Source organism: Paramormyrops kingsleyae, chromosome 8 (genome assembly GCF_048594095.1).
Source record: "Paramormyrops kingsleyae isolate MSU_618 chromosome 8, PKINGS_0.4, whole genome shotgun sequence".
NCBI lineage: Eukaryota > Metazoa > Chordata > Actinopteri > Osteoglossiformes > Mormyridae > Paramormyrops > Paramormyrops kingsleyae.
In genome coordinates this window covers 15,786,823-15,804,030 of record NC_132804.1, presented here as the reverse complement: position 1 = coordinate 15,804,030, position 17,208 = coordinate 15,786,823, and the positions used below count along the sequence as shown (strand labels likewise).

Genomic DNA, 17,208 nt, shown 5'->3' with positions numbered 1-17,208 from the left:
AGGTCCCAAATTAGGGTTAGTGTCAGGGTTAGGCTAGGATAAGGGTTAGAAAAAGTATGGCATTTCCAGGCATCAAAATGTGTTTTTATGATAGTTCTGGGGCGTCGTAGGATGGGAAAACACACTTTAGCTTGCTTTGCTAGCAAATTTCCTGCTTTGCAAAAGCCTGTTATTAGCCTAGGGTTAGACATAAAATATATGTCATTTTATGATAGTTCTGGCCCCCCGTAGGACATGCTATGGGCATGTTAGAAACATAATTTCACCTAACTGCATGTCTTTAATAATGCAGGAGGAAACTCCAATACAGTCGAGCATGGTTATTACGATTCGGCTTATAACGAAAACACGCTTGTAACGCTTCGATTCCAAATCCCCGACCTTCAGTAACGTTAAATTCCTTAAAGAAAACACGCATATAGCGATTCTTTTATAGCGAAAATTCTGCTATAACGATGTCTACTGTCTTCCCCAAAGAAATATTTCAATGAATTTTTATTCGGTTATAACGATTTGCCTCAATCATTCCAGATTTAATAGTTTAAAATAAGTCCGACGTCAGCTTAATCGCGTAGCAGAAATGGTCTGTGCAGTAGCCGTCTGTGCTTCATGCGATAGCGCCCAAATATCGCTTACGAATAGAAGATGTTACGTGCCGTAAGTTCTAGGAGGAGCCCAGCCGACTCTCCGGACCTCCCGCCTCAGTCACCATTCACCGGATACATCTTGGCTCCGCCTCCTCGACTGGACCCCGCCCCATCGTTACGTGTCACTTCCTGGTTCCCGGAGTGAAAAGCCGGACAAGTTACCTCGGTAGCTCTGCTCATTGTTTGCTTGTGGATTGTTTGGATTGTTGGATTATTGGACTATTGTGTATGACTGCTTTCTTTCTGGACTACGATTTTCGCTTTTCCCCTTCTCGGTACTGTCGCTTTGGTTTGTTTGCTTTACTGGTTTTGATCTCTCGCCCGGCTCTCGACTATTCTCCTTTGCTCGCCCCCTCGGATACCGTGATTTCTTGTCCTTGTGTACTGGCTGTTTGTTTGTCTCATTTTGGTGCGTAAGGAGTGATTGCCTTTTGGTTTTGCGGATCGTGGTTATTGTGTGTTTTTGGTTAGGGAGTCAGGCGTAGTATTTGTCGTTTGTTTACTTGTTTTCACTTAGGTATTAGCTTAGTTGGGACGTGTTCGTTTAGCTGTTTTTGTTTATTGTTTTGGCATAGATCACTCCCGAAGTTCGTTGCACCTCGTGTTTGTGAACGTGTTTGTGAAAAAAAAAAAAAAACCATAAAAAAAGAACCTCTTGTGTCCCTTGTTCCCGTTCCCTTATTCCCTGGTTGTCTTGTCTTCCCCTTTCCCTATCCCTTACCTTTCTGGTGGTCCCTGACCCTAGACTGGGGGCCGTAACAAAGATTACAGTAACATCTGTGGGTATTTTTTGAATTTTCTATTAATGGGGGCTCCAATTGTAATGAAATCTGATTGTGTTTGATAAGGAAAATAATAGCGATTTAAATATTTTCAGAAAATCACTGTGGGAAGTTCATTTTCAACTGATAGATGTACCAGTATATGTACCTTTTTTCTGTGCATAGCGTTCTACCACCATGTAATATGTTATCGATTTCGTGGTCCATACTAAATGGTTTTTGAATTACAAAATACACGTTGCTTGATAGTAAAAAAGATGTTTTATTTTGATCATTACATGAAACAAAGCTTCATAGACAGAACTAGAAGGTCGACGTTATTTTATATGTACAGTCATAATACATGTGCCTAGTGATCAGTCATAATACATAGCAATCTTACATGAAAATGGATATAACAAAATTCGGTTATAACGAAAGAAATCTGCCGGCCCCAGAAAATCGTAATAACCGTGCTCGACTGTACCTAGAAAAAACTCACACAAACATGGAGGCAAAAAAATTCCATATTTAGAGCTGGGACTCAAACATGACTCAGGAGGTATGAGACGACAGTGCTAACAACTGTGACTCCCAGTTTTCACAAATTTTCACCTAAAGTGTGATGACTATTGCACAATTCCTTTGACATATAAATGTTTGTGCCCACTTTAGGGAGACTGAATGATAAATCAATGTGGGGGAGGTGAAAGAAAAGGAGAACACCAAAAAGCAGTATGAACATAAGAACATAAGAAATTTACAAACGAGAGGGGGCCATTCGACCCATCAAGCTCGTTTGGGGAGAAATAACTAATAGCTCAGAGTTGTTAAAATCTTAACAAACAGGCTGTGTCCAGAGGCCAGCTAAATACGGGAAGTAGGTGTGACTGACAAACCCAGCATGACTAATCACCAAGGCTATGGGTACGCCTTCAGGATTTCGTCAGCTTGACAGGCCAGTCCTGTGCAGAACACACTGCTGTCTTCATACACCAGAATCAATACCCCACCCCACCACCACCACCACCACCTTTCCCTGCAGCTGGAGAAGGTTACTTCAGCGTGTCCTGGCTGACTGTGTGTCAGACCCTTGAAGCCTCACGATGGGATGGTGGACAGTACTGCTTCTGTGTGTGGGCATACCCACGCTTGTGTCACCTGCATTCCTCGTCTCTCGGGACACTGCTCTTCAGGTGAGTAGCTACAGCGATGCTGCTCCTCTCGTGCTACTCTGTGCCTTCGCTGATCCTGCCCAGCTTCTGTGAGTGAGAGGTCTGCATTCCCCCAATATCAGAGCCCAGGAACGAGAGATTATTAATAATAAATGGAAGAATATGAACTGGAGTCTAAGATCTTTGAATTCAGCCCTCTTCAGTAGACTGTGGTTCACTGCTGACACCATCTACAGTGATGATTTAATGCTATTCTGAATGTGAACTGTGCTATGGACAAAGCTACAGGCAGAAGATATGCTAGAAATCACAATTTCTCTACAAGTGCATATGTCAGTTAAGTGGTGGGTTATTAATACAAGTGTGTACATACTACCAGGTGCTACCACAAATAGTCACTGGAAGTGCTGTGGTAATGAGAGCTTAAAGCTGTAAAGCCTAATTTAACAATCATAATAATCAAACAAGATTTTATTCAGTATTTGCGAGAGATGGCAATGCAATGACCACAGAATGCTGCAAAGACCCACAAATCTGTGCACCCAGCAGAAAACACACTTGGAAACATGAAGTTGTCCTGCGCATCGGTAATCCACCATATTCTCTCACTTCCAGGGCCCTGAGACTGAGGCAAGGGTGATGAAGGTAACGACTGAAAATGGTTTCTTGTCGCTTAACCAGTGCTAACCGTCTGCTTGAATGCCAGATGAAAATCCCTGCTCTGCATGCAGCTAAAACAGCATTTTGACTGACTCAGTGAAAATAAAATCTCCATGTGAGAGGGATGGATGTTTATCAGGTCACTGACCTGGGGATTTCTCAATTGATCTGTGTGCAGTTTCAAAGTGAAATCAATTCTCTTTGTTTGCCGTGCTGTGTGTAAACTTCTCATTTTGTTATCCATTATTCAACAGAAACGAAGCCCTGAAAATGTGTTGGTAAGAGTGAAGAATTATCCATTCACTACAACAACATTAAATTTTTATGATAATTTCAGCTCACTGGTCGGGAAATGTGACCACAAAAATGTTTAGCTATAAAAGATATGCTCATGTCCCTTGACCTTATGATCATGTGATCCTCCTTCCCATTAGCAAATCATCTTGCTATGCTACAAATTTATGGTAGAAAGACACCTGGACCAGCTTTTATACACTGTGATGCTGAAAACAACTACTACTAAGTCCCTACTTACTGCTGTAAATTTCCAGATCCAGTGCGCTGCACTACATATGAGATATAATCCTTTAGGCACAACTCTGACTAAAACCCCCCTCCAAATCTTTTTTCTCTCAGGATCAGAGAGCCATTGAAGTGCAAAGTGTGACGGTGAACTGTAAGGTGGCATCTCGCTTTGCTCATACTGTCATGACCTCTAAGGTAGTCAACACAGCCAACACCTCCCAAGAGGTCCATTTGGATGTCGAACTACCTAAAACGGCCTTCATCACCAATTTCAGCATGTCAGTTCTTCCCTCTTTTAACACCATGTTTGACACTCTGATAACTGTAGGCTGTGATGCTTAAAGTGTGTCTATGCCAATATGTGTCCATGTTAGGGAGATTGAAGGAAAAATCTATGTTGGGGAGGTGAAAGAAAAGGAGAAGGCCAAAGAGCAGTTTCAAAAGGCTGTGTCCAGTGGCCAAACAGCTGGATTAGTCAGGTGCGAGAAGGATATCCATTGGACATTTATGACACCCCATAAAAGGAATGTAAATTACCATTGTATTTTGTTTTCATATAATGTCTTTCATGTGCATGCACATCTTGGTACGTTCTGGCTCTTTCTCTGGAAGTGTGTATTACTGACATAACATCTGGTCTGGTTTGGTTGGAAAGCCATGTCCATCTGACAGATTTTCTGATTTTGTGTGCAAAGAGCATCAGGCAGGAAGATGGAGAAGTTCTCGGTGTCCGTGAACATCGCGGCACACAGTGATGTGACCTTCATGCTGACATATGAGGAGTTGCTTCAGCGTCAATTGGGCCAGTATGAGCTCATGACCCGAGTCAAACCCAAGCAGCTGGTCCAGAATTTTGAGGTCTTGCATGAGCATCAGAAGCTGTGGTTGTAGCTTCACAAGTTCCTGCCATGTTTGAGTATCTTATTTGACATTAACACACAAACGTCAGTGCAGTTCCTTGATCTTTCTTCTACAGATTATAGTAGACATCTATGAACCCCAAGGTATTGCCTTTCTCGATGCTTATGGCACCTTCGTCACCAATGAGCTGCTCCCCCTAGTGGAGAAAACTGTCACTGACACTAAGGTCTGTTGGTCAGCCTGGATATAGTTAAACATTTTAAGAGGATGCTCAAGAGCAGCAAACGATTTAAAAGTACAACTATTTGTGCTTGTGGTTATAATGTTAGTTAAATGTAAAAAAAAAACAGCAGCAGTGAAGTCTGGAATCCCTTTCTCATCAGCCCTTCTGCCATCCCTCTCACCCCCCCAGGCACACGTGGCCTTCAGGCCAACAGTGGAGCAGCAACGCACCTGTCCCACTTGTGATGGCACACTGATTGATGGAGATTTCTTCATTAAGTATGATGTGAAGCGAGAGAAAGACATTGGTAACATACAGGTCTGGTTATTTTTCACTAGAGATCCTTCTGTGCAAAAGAACAATCTGATATAGACATATATATAAAGCTATCATAGACTAATAGTTCTCATAGCTGTCATAGATTTTTAATTCTTTTCATAATATCAATGCCTTTATATTCCATAACATTACATGCCCTGATGATGCTTTGTAACTGAACCATAGGCAAACAAGTATTAGGAAGGAGGGTGTATGTGATAACAATGTCGTTTTTTTCCAGATAGTGAACGGGTATTTTGTGCACTTTTTTGCTCCTGCGGATTTGCCATATGTACCGAAGAATATCGTTTTTGTGATAGATATCAGCATCTCCATGTATGGAAAAAAAATTGCACAGGTAAGGAAATCTGTACGTTACCTCAGGAATACGTTTAACTCAATTTATGGGAAAGTCAGACCTTATATTTCTATATTTAGCAAACACTTTTGCTCAAAGTTGACACACAAATGAGCACCAGAGCGCAGGGTCAGACAGTATCCCAGTAGCAACTTGGGTAAAGTATCACAGAATGACCTTGCAGCAGCATCGATCTTGGCAAGACAAAGCAGCTCATTTTGGGGGATTGATCTGATAAACTGTTAAATTCAACTCTGTGTTCACTGGTACCATAAACATGCACAAATGATGATTGTCTTATTGTTAACTTGTTCCAAAAAATATTCACCAAATCAAAGGAAAAAACAGTATGCTTCAAAGGCTATTTTTTTGCTTGCAAGGTCCCAGAAGTACAAAGTACATCCAAGGGCAGCAGTGCTCCCTGGGGAGGGGTTGGCCGCACACGTCGTGGTGCAACTGCCAACTCTATCTAATGTAATGTGGGAGACCTTCGGTGATAAGACCCTGAAGGTTGCTGAGGGTTGTGTTGTTGTTGCTGGTGTTCCCAGGAAGAGGTGTTTCATCTCTCAGGGCATCCTGGACATTATTGAGAGGAGTGGCAACTCCTGTCTGAGGAGAACGGCTGTGAGGGCCAGATAAGGAGGTGTTTGTAAGATGAATCTGTAAGCAGGTGATCTGTGGTCTAGTGACCCATGTGTAGCTTACAGAGGAATCAAAGCATTACGTACATCTGCTTCTTTGAGCAGTTGTTTAAAGCAGATCCTCCAGCTAGGACGTCAGACATCTCTGGGTCCACAGTTCTTGAAGCAGATCCTCCAATCAGCTGTGAACCACCCAATCTCACTGAGATTGCACAGGTGGTGAATCAGTTGGGGGTAGGGAAGACCACAGGGATATGTAGTATCCAGGGTGAACTTCCCCAGGCTGGTGGTAAGGCTGTCCACAATCTTTGCATCCATTTGGGAATCAGGGATCATCCCAACTGACTGGAAAACGGGACTTGTAGTCCCTATCTAGAAAGAGTAGGGTGATCACCTGGATTGCAGCAACTACAGGGGGATAACACTGCTTTCAGTGCCGGGTAAGGTCCTTGCTAGGGTCATCCTTAACAGGATCTGTGATCACTTGCTCACCTACCAACAACTGGAGCAGTCTGGTTTTACGTCTAAGAAGTCTACCATTGCCCGCATCTTGGCACTGAGGGTTCTCATGGAACGGGAGTGTGAATATCAGAAGAGGTTCTTTGCAGCTTTTGTCGATTTTTATAAGGCATTTTAAGTCAGTTGATAAAGCTGCCCTGTGGGACATCCTGAGACGTCCCGAAGTTGCTGGACGTCATGGCCGGCCTGTACTCTAGTACTGTGAGTGCTGTGCAGAGTGGAAGGAGAACCTCCACATTCTCCTCAGTTGATTCTGGGGTTCCCCAGGGATGTGTTCTTGCTCCTATTCTGTTCAATGCTTGCATGGATTGGTTGTTTCGGTTGTGGGATCCTGCAGCTGTGGGGCATCTCTTGGTGAAGAAAGATTTACTGATCTTGACTTTGCCAAAGATGCTGTGATCTTCGCGGCGTCAATGAAGGCTCTGATCAGGGCTCTCAAGAGACTGAGCAAAGAGTCTCAGTATCTGGAATTGTGAGTGACCTGGGTAAAAACCAAGATCCAGGCCTTTAATGACTTCTTAGGTACAGCCATTAGTAGTTTGTCTGTCTGTGGGGAATATTTTGACCTCATTGAGAGATTCACATACCTCGGCAGTGACATTCATGTTTATGGTTGTGAGACATGGACACTATCCAGTGAGCTGAGACAAAGACTGGACTCCTTCGGTACTGTCTCTCTTCGGGGAATCCTTGGGGTACTGCTGGTTTGACTTTGTGTTGAACGAGCGGTTGCTAGAGGAGTCCCAAATGAGACACATTACCTGCATTGTGAGGGAGCGTCAGTTACAGCACCATGGCCATGTGGCGCGTGTCCCTGAGGGTGATCCAGCTTGAAAGATCCTCATTGCTGAGGACCCGACTGGCTGGACCAGGCCAAGGGGACGCACATGTAACACCTGGCTGTGGCAGATGGATGGCCATTTCTGGAGGGTGGGAATGGACCGCTTGTCTGCCTAGGGGGGCATCGGCCAGGATCGCCAGGTGTTTCGTCATGTGTCGGGTGCGACAACACACTGCATCAGCGCAAGCTCCCCAACCTGGCCTGACTTGACCAGAATAAATAGTCAAATTTAGCTGTGTAGCTCATGTGCATTTTAGGACTGTGTGCCCGTGATCGAAAGGCTGATGGTTCAAATCTCATGCCTGGCAGAATGATGCCATCATTGTTCCAGAGGTGCTACATGCTGGCTGACTCTGTGCTGTTAACCCCAAACCTGTGTGTGTGTGTGTCTCATGGAGAGCAGGGCACAATTTGCCATGGGGATGAATAAGATATCTCTGTTCCAATATCTTCCTCACATATTTTCCATTGCATCAGACACGTGAAGCTCTGCACACTATCCTGGGTGATCTCCATGAGGATGACCACTTCACAATCATATTATTTGATGATAGGATAAAGTATTGGAAAGAGTCCCTGGTCAAGGCTACAGAGGAGAATGTGACTCAAGCAAAAGACTTTGCTTCGAAAATCGTAGCCAGAGGGAGTGAGTATGTCGAAGTATAGATGCAAAGCAGGTGGTTCTCAAATGCTGTCATATTGTTTTTTTGTCCAAAGTTCCAAAGTCTCTCTGTCTCTCACTGCCACATCCCTGCCTGTCTGGCATTATCTAACTCTCAAAATCAAATCACAAAGGATGTAATGTTTTGGTAAGACATGAATATTCCCATTAATCACCCTCTCCCAATAATTCCAATTAGTGACTGATATCAACAAGGCTGTGCTGAAGGCTGTAGACCTTCTCTACAAAGATGCTGCTGAAAACAAGCTGCCAGACAACAGTGTCTCCATGATAATCCTCCTGACGGATGGGAATCCCAGTTCAGGTCTGTCTCAGTTATATTTCACCATCACACAGTTATCAGTTTATATATAGCAGGTTCAGGGCTATTTGTGAATGAATCAGGAAATCAGGAATTGTAATTCGAAAAAAAAGTCAGATGCAGAATTGAAATTGAACTGGAATTTCAGGAAGTTGAATTTAAATAAAATTCTATGCAATTTCATGTTTTATAGGTGTCCTTAGCATACACTGTAAAAAGCTCTTCAAGGGTGTTGTCTATAGGAATTTATTTTAAAAAGTATATTTCTTCCAATAAATTGATTCCCTTTTCTTTTTGAATTCATTTAAGTTTTACATAAGTAAAAAGTGTGATTGTTTTTGTAACTTATTATTACCTATCAAAAAATTGCTTTTTACTGACCTTCACAATAAGTTGCTTCTACAAAACTCTATTTAAGTGTTTATATCCAAAGTAAAACGTCACGACCCGCTCACGTGCTGCAGCAGAACAACGACATCGTTGCTCATTGTCACCTGTACCGGACCAGTTTCGAATTTCTTTGGAGTTTTTGAGGGCTTTATACAACGTGCAACTATTTACATCGCATAAAGTTAGGTTTTAGCTGAATGAGCACGCATTTATTGCACTATAAAATGTAAAAGCGTCGCCAGGTTTCAGACAGTAACGTTAAGTTTGTCAGTTTTGCAGGCGCCATGCAGCCGTACCGAAGGTCTTGAAATTAACATTAATCTTAAAACAACTATCGTTAACGTTAACATAGGATAGGTATATGTGAGATATATTGCCAGATTATGTTTCTGCTTAGTCTGGGTACTTAAAAAAAAAAAACATCGCCATTTTGTTTGTTTAAGGAGTCTAATAACGTTAGCCTCGGTGAATGTGAATTATTTTGTCTCAAATCACTCGTCTTAAATGTTCTGCCTCTTTCCGAAATAGCTAGCAAAACACTAGTAGCTTGGTTTCTCATCCTCGTACATGTGTCAGTTAAAGCAGTGGTCCCCAACCACCGGGCCGCGGACCGGTACCGGTATTTCATTTTGAAAAACCTTGTATTTTGAAAGATGACCAGATTATTCTCTCGGATACGTCTCGCGCGCCATTACGAGAGCAACCGCCCCCCCGGTCCGCGAAATTTTTTTTGACCGTGGTGATAAAACGGTTGGGGAACACAGAGTTAAAGGTTACGCTAACTGATAGATTTGTAGTCACAGTTGTTGCCCTTACATGATTGAAAAGATGAGGTTAGAAATTTCTGTAATTTTTAATGTTAAAATGTTTACAACATTAACATTAAAATTGATTACAGAAACTTAGTGCACCCAATTGTTTGTATATGGCAGCTGTTTTAGAGTAATAAACGTTGGAAACGTATACCTCTCTTTCCTTATTAATTTAAAGTTATGGCAATGCTAACTAATTATTTCAAGTGGATTGAAGAAATTGTCTAAATTAATAGAGTAAATTAATTAATTAAAATCAAAAAGTTAAATGTTTTATTTTAAATGTTACTTATTTTAAGTTTAACTAAGTATGATTTGGTCAATATGCTGCTCTTTGTCACAATGGTTAAACTCAAATGTTTTGCTTTATATTGTAGACTCTACTTAATTTTTTAGCATACAGTAAAATAAATAATACTTTACCAAATCAAAATAACAAGAAGTTCACTAAACTTACAAAAAGTAGTTGGAAAATGTTGCCTTAATTTTTTTGAGTTGAATCTAAGTAACAGTTTTTACAGTGTACCTTTCAGATTACAAATAGTGAAATGTATTTCCATTTGTGAACATAATGTCCAAGGTACATTTCAGGTAGAAGAATAGTGTATGCAATGTTGAGTAAATAAAAATGAGAAATGAAGAGTGATAAATGAGCATTATTACTGAGAACTAAGACACCTCTATGCCTCAATGCAGATTTGAAAATAGTACTTATAACAGTAAAGATTACTTGAACAGAAATATTTTACTAAAAATGTGGAGATAATGTATAGCGCCTTGCTTGCTTTTGTAATACATGATGCGTCAATTTTTATTATTTTTTAAACTTATTGTAACAAATCATCATTACTCAAATTTCAAATTTCACATCACTATGATTTCTGGTCTTTCACACCTAAATATCTTGCCAGTGACACTGAAAAAGCATTTTACAGTAAGGGAATCAGATGTGACTTTGAAATCCATCAACTGAAAAAGCTTTACTATCTTCGGTGAGGGTCTTAATGTTTTTATAAAGCCCTTCATATTACATGTTTAATATTTAGCAAATCAAGCTTACCTCTTAGAAGTGGAATTCCTTGGAATTCAGTTCTGTTTCCTATAATTCCAATTCAGATCCAATTCACTTTCTCTAGAGTGGGCAGTTCCAATTTCAGTTCGTACTCCAAGAATTTGAATTTACCATGCAGTCACAATTCAATTCATAAATGGCCCCAACTCTGACATATAGCAATCTACAGCCTATCTCAGCCGCAGATATACACACCTGTAATGAAATGCACCATCAAACCAGAATGTTGCCATGTTTGTCCATGTAAGAAAGAGAACAATCGTCTAGTTCTCTTACAGCATTTTGAGCACATTTGTAGCTGCTTCCATCTGCATACATTGATATGGCAAGGTCTGATGAAGACCTGCAATGTAAAACATTTAAAAGACATAAACTGAAGCCAGTATAATCTGAGTAAAGTTTCAAAGGATAATCCTTTTTTTTTGGATGAGGAACTGAACTACGATGGGATTTGTTTTCCCTAATTCACCAATTTCTGCATGCAGAACTAAAGCAGATCAAGAGCAAAACACAATGATTTTCCATATAAATACAATCAGAATTAACATAAATATATGTTTATGCCATGTGCATGTGTTTCATAGGGGTGACATCTTCTGAAGAAATTCAGAGTAATGTGCGGAATGCAATCCATGGGAATATTACTCTCTTCTGCTTGGGATTTGGCTTTAATCTGAAATACAATTTCCTGGAAGTGATGGCCCAGGAAAATCATGGCTTAGCCAGGAGGATCTATGAAGATTCTGATGCTGCGCTCCAGCTTACGGTACTGTGTCAGCCAACCATTCCCCTGGCGGGCAAATGGAATAAGGGTGTAACTAAAATAGAATGAATAGCAAAGCAATACAACAATCATTGTCTTTTTCAAACTACTTGGAAGTGTGAATATGCGTTGTTACTACATGTTGGAGTGGATGCCTGTCAACAGATGATCTATTCAGTTTCATTACCCTAAGCATATCTGTATATCACCTATTCTCTGTTGACATTGCTTTGCAAAGATGTCTGTGTTGATCTTGCGTTTCATTTCTTGCTACTCTCTGCCAAAGGGGTTTTATAGTGAAGTGGCCAGCCCTTTGCTCTCCAAAGTGCACCTGAATTACCCCCACGATGCAGTTAATAGGCTAACCCAACACCATTTCAACCAATACTTCAACGGCTCAGAGATTGTGGTCGCTGGGCAGGTATCAGATGATGACCTACAAAACTTCATCTTTGAGGTGTCTGCACAAGGGGTGAGAGATGACTTCCATCATTTTGTGCCCAAGTAGGAAAGTTTTGTCCCAAACACAACAGTACAATTAAGAACTACCACATTATACTTTTTCCAGATGAATGACATAAAGTTCCAGGGTCAAGCAAGTGCTGAGGATTGGAATATCATCTTTCCAGAAAAGGAATACATCTTCGGAGACTTCACTGAGCGTCTGTGGGCGTATCTTACTATTCAGCAGTTGCTTGCCAAAAGGTCGGGCTGAATATCATTGCCATGGCAGTATAATATGCTAATCTGATCAAATTCTAGTGTTGTTTACTAGGGTATGCCTTTTGAATTTGTGCTACTAGCCCTGTCTCTGGTGTCTTTGGTATCCAGTTAAGGAATATTAAACCACCAAATTTCCATGTGATGTATGCATACATGAGGAGGCAGAGTAATCATGGATGCTCTTGTCTGGGAATTGGCCTCCACAGGGAGAGGGGTAAAGTGGAGGAGAAGGCTAATGCGACGGCTGAAGCCCTGGCGCTGTCCCTGCATTACAACTTTGTGACTCCACTTACCTCCATGGTGGTGACCAAACCTCAGAAGGACGAAACACCAGAGGAAGCCATGATTGCAGACAAGCTGACTGAGGGTGCGAATCCTGCTTTTCAGTTTGGGGGTGTTCTGGGGTCTTGGCTAGATGGCCTCACTATATAAAAATCCACAAGCTACAAAATTATGTCCTAATAATTTCCTAATAATCTAATTTAATTTAATTTAATTGACAAAGCCGGGTGAACAATCAAGCAAATTTGTTAAAATATAGTAAACATATGGCAGTAATATATTACAATCACAGAGAAATAGACTGGGGGAAACCAGCCAATATGATATGAGCCTCTGATAAACTTTAAACCAAAGCCATAAATAACATCCCAGCTCTTACCTGAATCATGTACTGTGAAGTTAACCACTGCTCACTTTTGTCATTTTGCAGATGAACGTCATAGGCCAAATTCTGCTCGTAAGTTGTAGTTACTTCTAAGCGTGAATTTGAACATATGTATCCAGAGAATAATCTCTATGTTAGAATGCAGTTTGGTCAATGAGATCAAACTTGTTTGTTCCCAGGGGGATATATAGGAAATTTACTTAATATTTTGAACATAATACAGATGAGATATTAGCAAAGTATAATGCATTTTGCACTTAAGTTAACCATCAATGGATTTAGCATCACTCAGAAAAAAACACATCAAACTTTTTATTTTGTAAGCTTGTAGCTGCTGTCAGAGATAAACCTTTTTCTAAACACAGGTATTCCCAAACCTCAGCCTGCAGCTAGCTATCGTGCAGTCACAAGCGGTATGTCAACACCTTCTATGTGGTTTTCATATTTGACTTGGCAATAAGGAAAAACATGAAAAATAAATACATTTAAAATTGCTTTTTTCCCCAGTGGATGGAGATCCCCATTTTATCATCCAAGTTGCAGACCTGAATGACACTTTGTGTTTTAACATTGATGATGTCCCAGGCACAATTTTTAGCCTGGTGAAAGACCCTTTATCTGGTGAGATTTTAGTCTGGAAATACTGGGAAATGACTATAGTAAAAGCTGCAATAAGCCACAGTAAATCTGTTACAGACGACAAAAGATTGATAATACTTCATAACTTTTAAGAGGATAGTCTATGGCTCAATGCTGTTAAATAAGTAAATATTTGAAAGTATCATTTGACAATCAACTGTGGGTTCACACTGCAGGAATTGTGGTCAATGGCCAGACCATAGGAGATAAGAAAGTGGACCCTGGAAGCAAAGTCCACACCTACTTTGGACGGTTTGGGATAGCTCACCAAAAGCTAAACCTCAAAGTGGAGGTAACCACCCAAAGCATCATTGTCTCCCAGGACAGGCGGAAGACTTTACTCTCTTGGTCTGACAACAGGATTTTCAGGGGCCCTGGGTGAGCTGGAAAAACACTGAAAAAGATACTGAGCATGTTACACAAAGACAGACAGGTTGAAGTTCAGGCTGATGATCATCCTGCATTGTTGCAAATTTTCTAGCCCCCAGCTTGTGATTCCTCTTGTTTTTTAATCATGTTTTGAAAATTTTGCTCTCTTTTGACTCTTTACTGTTTTCAAGAAACAATTTTGATAGAGAGAAACCACAAAATAATACTAAAATACTATGAACATCCCCCTGCCATCCTAAACATCAGAAATTTGCATGCAGGTGTTGCTACTTTGCACAAATACCTGCAGCACATAGAAGCGACCACTCGCAGCCTAGAAGTAGTTTTATCTGTAAGGAGGATTTTAGCCCCAACAATCAATTTTGACATGACAGATCCATACAGTCGACAACCCACCTTAATAATCAATTATTCACAATGTATTGATGCATTTATATACCGCTGTTATTCAGTTTTGAGATTCTGTCAAGTGCATTCATTCAGGAATCCGACCCTGCTTTCTCTGACCATAATGCGCTGTCATCTCTCTTTCTTATGCAGCGTGGAAATTGAGATCACAAAGGAACGCAGTCTTACTGTCACTATGAGGGACTCGGCCAAGTTTGTTATCATCTTGCACAGGGTGTGGAAGAAGCACCCATACCACCGGGACTATCTGGGCTTTTATACTCTAGACAGCCACCTTCTCTCTAGCAAAGTTCATGGCCTCCTTGGTAAGATCTGATTGGCCTTGTCCCCTGAGATTGTAACAACAACATTTGAGAAACCCCTGTGGGTTCAGAATCTTGAATTTGGTGATCAGTGATCATTGTTGACACACCTAAGCACACAGTGCACAACAAAGAAATGTGTCCTCTGCATTTAACTCATATGTGACATCCTGACATAGCAGGGGGCAGCAGTGCTTGGGGGCGGTACCTTGCTGGTCGGTAATTCGAACCAGCAAACTTTCCGTATGAAGACTGCTTCATATTTATAGTGACCTGATACACTAAAGGTATATCCTTATGTTTATTCTCTCATGTCTACCTGTAAAGGTGCCCCTGCTTAGGTCTATACTACAGGACTACAAAGTGTGAACAGCAGACATTGGTCACGTGTAAAACAGTAGCTATGCACAATGGACTTTTCTGCTGACTTCTCTAATAAACTGAACCTCAGTATTATTTTTTCCACACTATTTGGTCTCCATTGCCCTCTACAGGACAATTCTACCACGGCCTGCAGTTTAAGGTTGGTGAGCTGCATGAAGGAAAGGATGCAGACAAACTAGATGCCACCATGACGGTGAAGGGTCAGCAGCTCACCGTCACCTGGTAAATATCTGCACAGATCTCTCTCTTTTCCTGGCCTTCTGGTTTTAGCACCTTTCTCTTTCCGTGTGCATCAGAATCTGTCCTCTGATCACAAGCACACTACACATAATACAACACAGAGAAGCATGGAAACATGATAGCATGAAATGTTGCTGACCTTAGGATGTTTCTCGGGCCTACAGGGGCTGGCAAAGAGACTTCCGCAGGGATGTCAAGTATGGTGAAGGTGTATCCTGCTGGTTCGTGCACAGCAATGGCACAGGCCTCATCGACGGGACTCACCATGACTATGTGGTGTCCGAGATATTCAAGACCAGCTGAGTGACAAAACCATCAGCCAAATTGTTGAAATGCTTCAAAGACAATAACAAAATACCACAAAATGTAAACTTTACATTTACTGTTTAATTTAGTTAATAACCAGGTATATTGATGTGTATGACAAAAACCTGTTAGCTATAAACCTGGCTGTCATTTTATATTCCTTGCCTTATTTCTTTTTACCTGGGAAACATTTACCCATTGAAATAAGTGGTTCCCACGCCTTACAGTCTGCCTCCATATCGCTGTTATTTAACACAGAGAATCATTCTTTCCTCCAGTTTTGGTAGAAACATCGTGTCCCAGTTTGTATGGTGCAATTTTGAATGACATAATGACCTCCCCCAAGCCCAACATTCAAAGAGGACACACTGATTCCTAGACACATGTATGGTGGTCACAAATCACTTCTCAGTCAACAGCATTTATCAAATGCTTGGAAAACAGTTTGCACAGGACTACAGGTCCCACCCAGACCGTGAATAGGCATTTAGCTGGAACTACTTTACATTTTGCACTTTCATTCAGAAATGGCCATTTAGTGCATTTCTCCTAGGGGTCTCCATGTGTCTGAGATCCCAGTGTTTGAGATGACCCACTTTAAAGGTGAACAGATGAAGAATGTCAACTTCATAAAACATTACCACAAATTAAAATCTGCCAAAAAAAGAAATCCCACAGTTCAAGCTTTTACATTTTCAAGTGATTCAGGCAGAAAGTGTTACATCAGCTGCTTTGGTCATTTCCTGCAGCATTAGCTTGTTTATTATTTCTGGCACTTTTCCCCTCTCCCATTTTCAATTTGCTCATGTACAGAGCAAGTGGCAGGATAGGAAAATATTACTTTAAAGCAGCAGACAGGGAATGAGGCAGGTTTTCTGTGGTGGTAATAAAATTAGGCTGCAGTCAGCATGAACATTTCATAAACAAACATTTTCTGCCAATAATACCCTCAGTTTGGGTGGGAGGGTGCTTTTGAAAAATATGACGGAACTTGGTGCGTTTGCATTGCCAGCCTACCCTTACGTATTCCTTTGATAAACTTGCCATCCATCCATCTCCCAGCGGCTTACTCAGGTGTTTGGGTAGGACCATGCAGCCTATTCCAGGCTTCACAGGGAACCAGGGGTACAAACTCGATAGGATTCCTATTCATCCCAGGGCTCAGGAGACCAATGACTTTAAATTGTAAAGCAGCTTTACGTGATTTTGAGAGAGTTCATCACCCAAACCAATCTTATGCAACTGTCTGGATTAGGAATGTGAGGAGCTGCCAGAGTCAAAACATACCTTAGATAATGAGTTCTGTCAAACCTCCTGAAAATACAAATGATCTTCCACTTACCATGGATCGCCTGCCACCTGCTGGACACATGAGTTATTACTCCAGATAAAGAAAGAATATGCCTGTTCGTGATTCTTAAAGTACATTATTCCGTCACTAAAATATTAAGAACATCACAGGTCTAGCAGATTACAGGCTATTAAAGCTTAGAGGGCTCAACATCAATTTAAACCACTCAAAGAATCTGGATCAACAGAGAAAGACTCAGAGCCTAATTTGTTAACTAATTCAGTGGAGACTTTTGTCAAAAGCAACACA

At 41.1% G+C, this 17,208-nt stretch overlaps 1 protein-coding gene across 2 annotated transcripts; it reads left to right on the top strand.

Annotated features, from left to right (window-relative positions):
- Nucleotides 1-2,443: 2,443 nt before the first annotated feature.
- Nucleotides 2,444-15,763, top strand: LOC111841399 (inter-alpha-trypsin inhibitor heavy chain H3-like). Of its 2 annotated transcripts, XM_072715305.1 has the most exons (22): nt 2,444-2,604; nt 3,199-3,228; nt 3,498-3,521; nt 3,880-4,046; nt 4,143-4,247; nt 4,464-4,626; nt 4,745-4,855; nt 5,042-5,170; nt 5,412-5,528; nt 8,007-8,175; nt 8,390-8,515; nt 11,371-11,552; nt 11,836-12,021; nt 12,118-12,254; nt 12,479-12,639; nt 12,985-13,011; nt 13,305-13,352; nt 13,447-13,560; nt 13,755-13,956; nt 14,509-14,681; nt 15,173-15,284; nt 15,467-15,763. In XM_072715305.1, the coding sequence occupies exons 1-22, from the start codon at nt 2,515-2,517 to the stop codon at nt 15,603-15,605; spliced, it is 2,712 nt and encodes a 903-aa protein (XP_072571406.1). In that variant the 5' UTR covers nt 2,444-2,514; the 3' UTR covers nt 15,606-15,763. The 2 variants fall into 2 exon arrangements, with proteins under 2 accessions (XP_072571406.1, XP_072571407.1); XM_072715306.1 differs by lacking the exon at nt 3,199-3,228.
- Nucleotides 15,764-17,208: the final 1,445 nt, after the last annotated feature.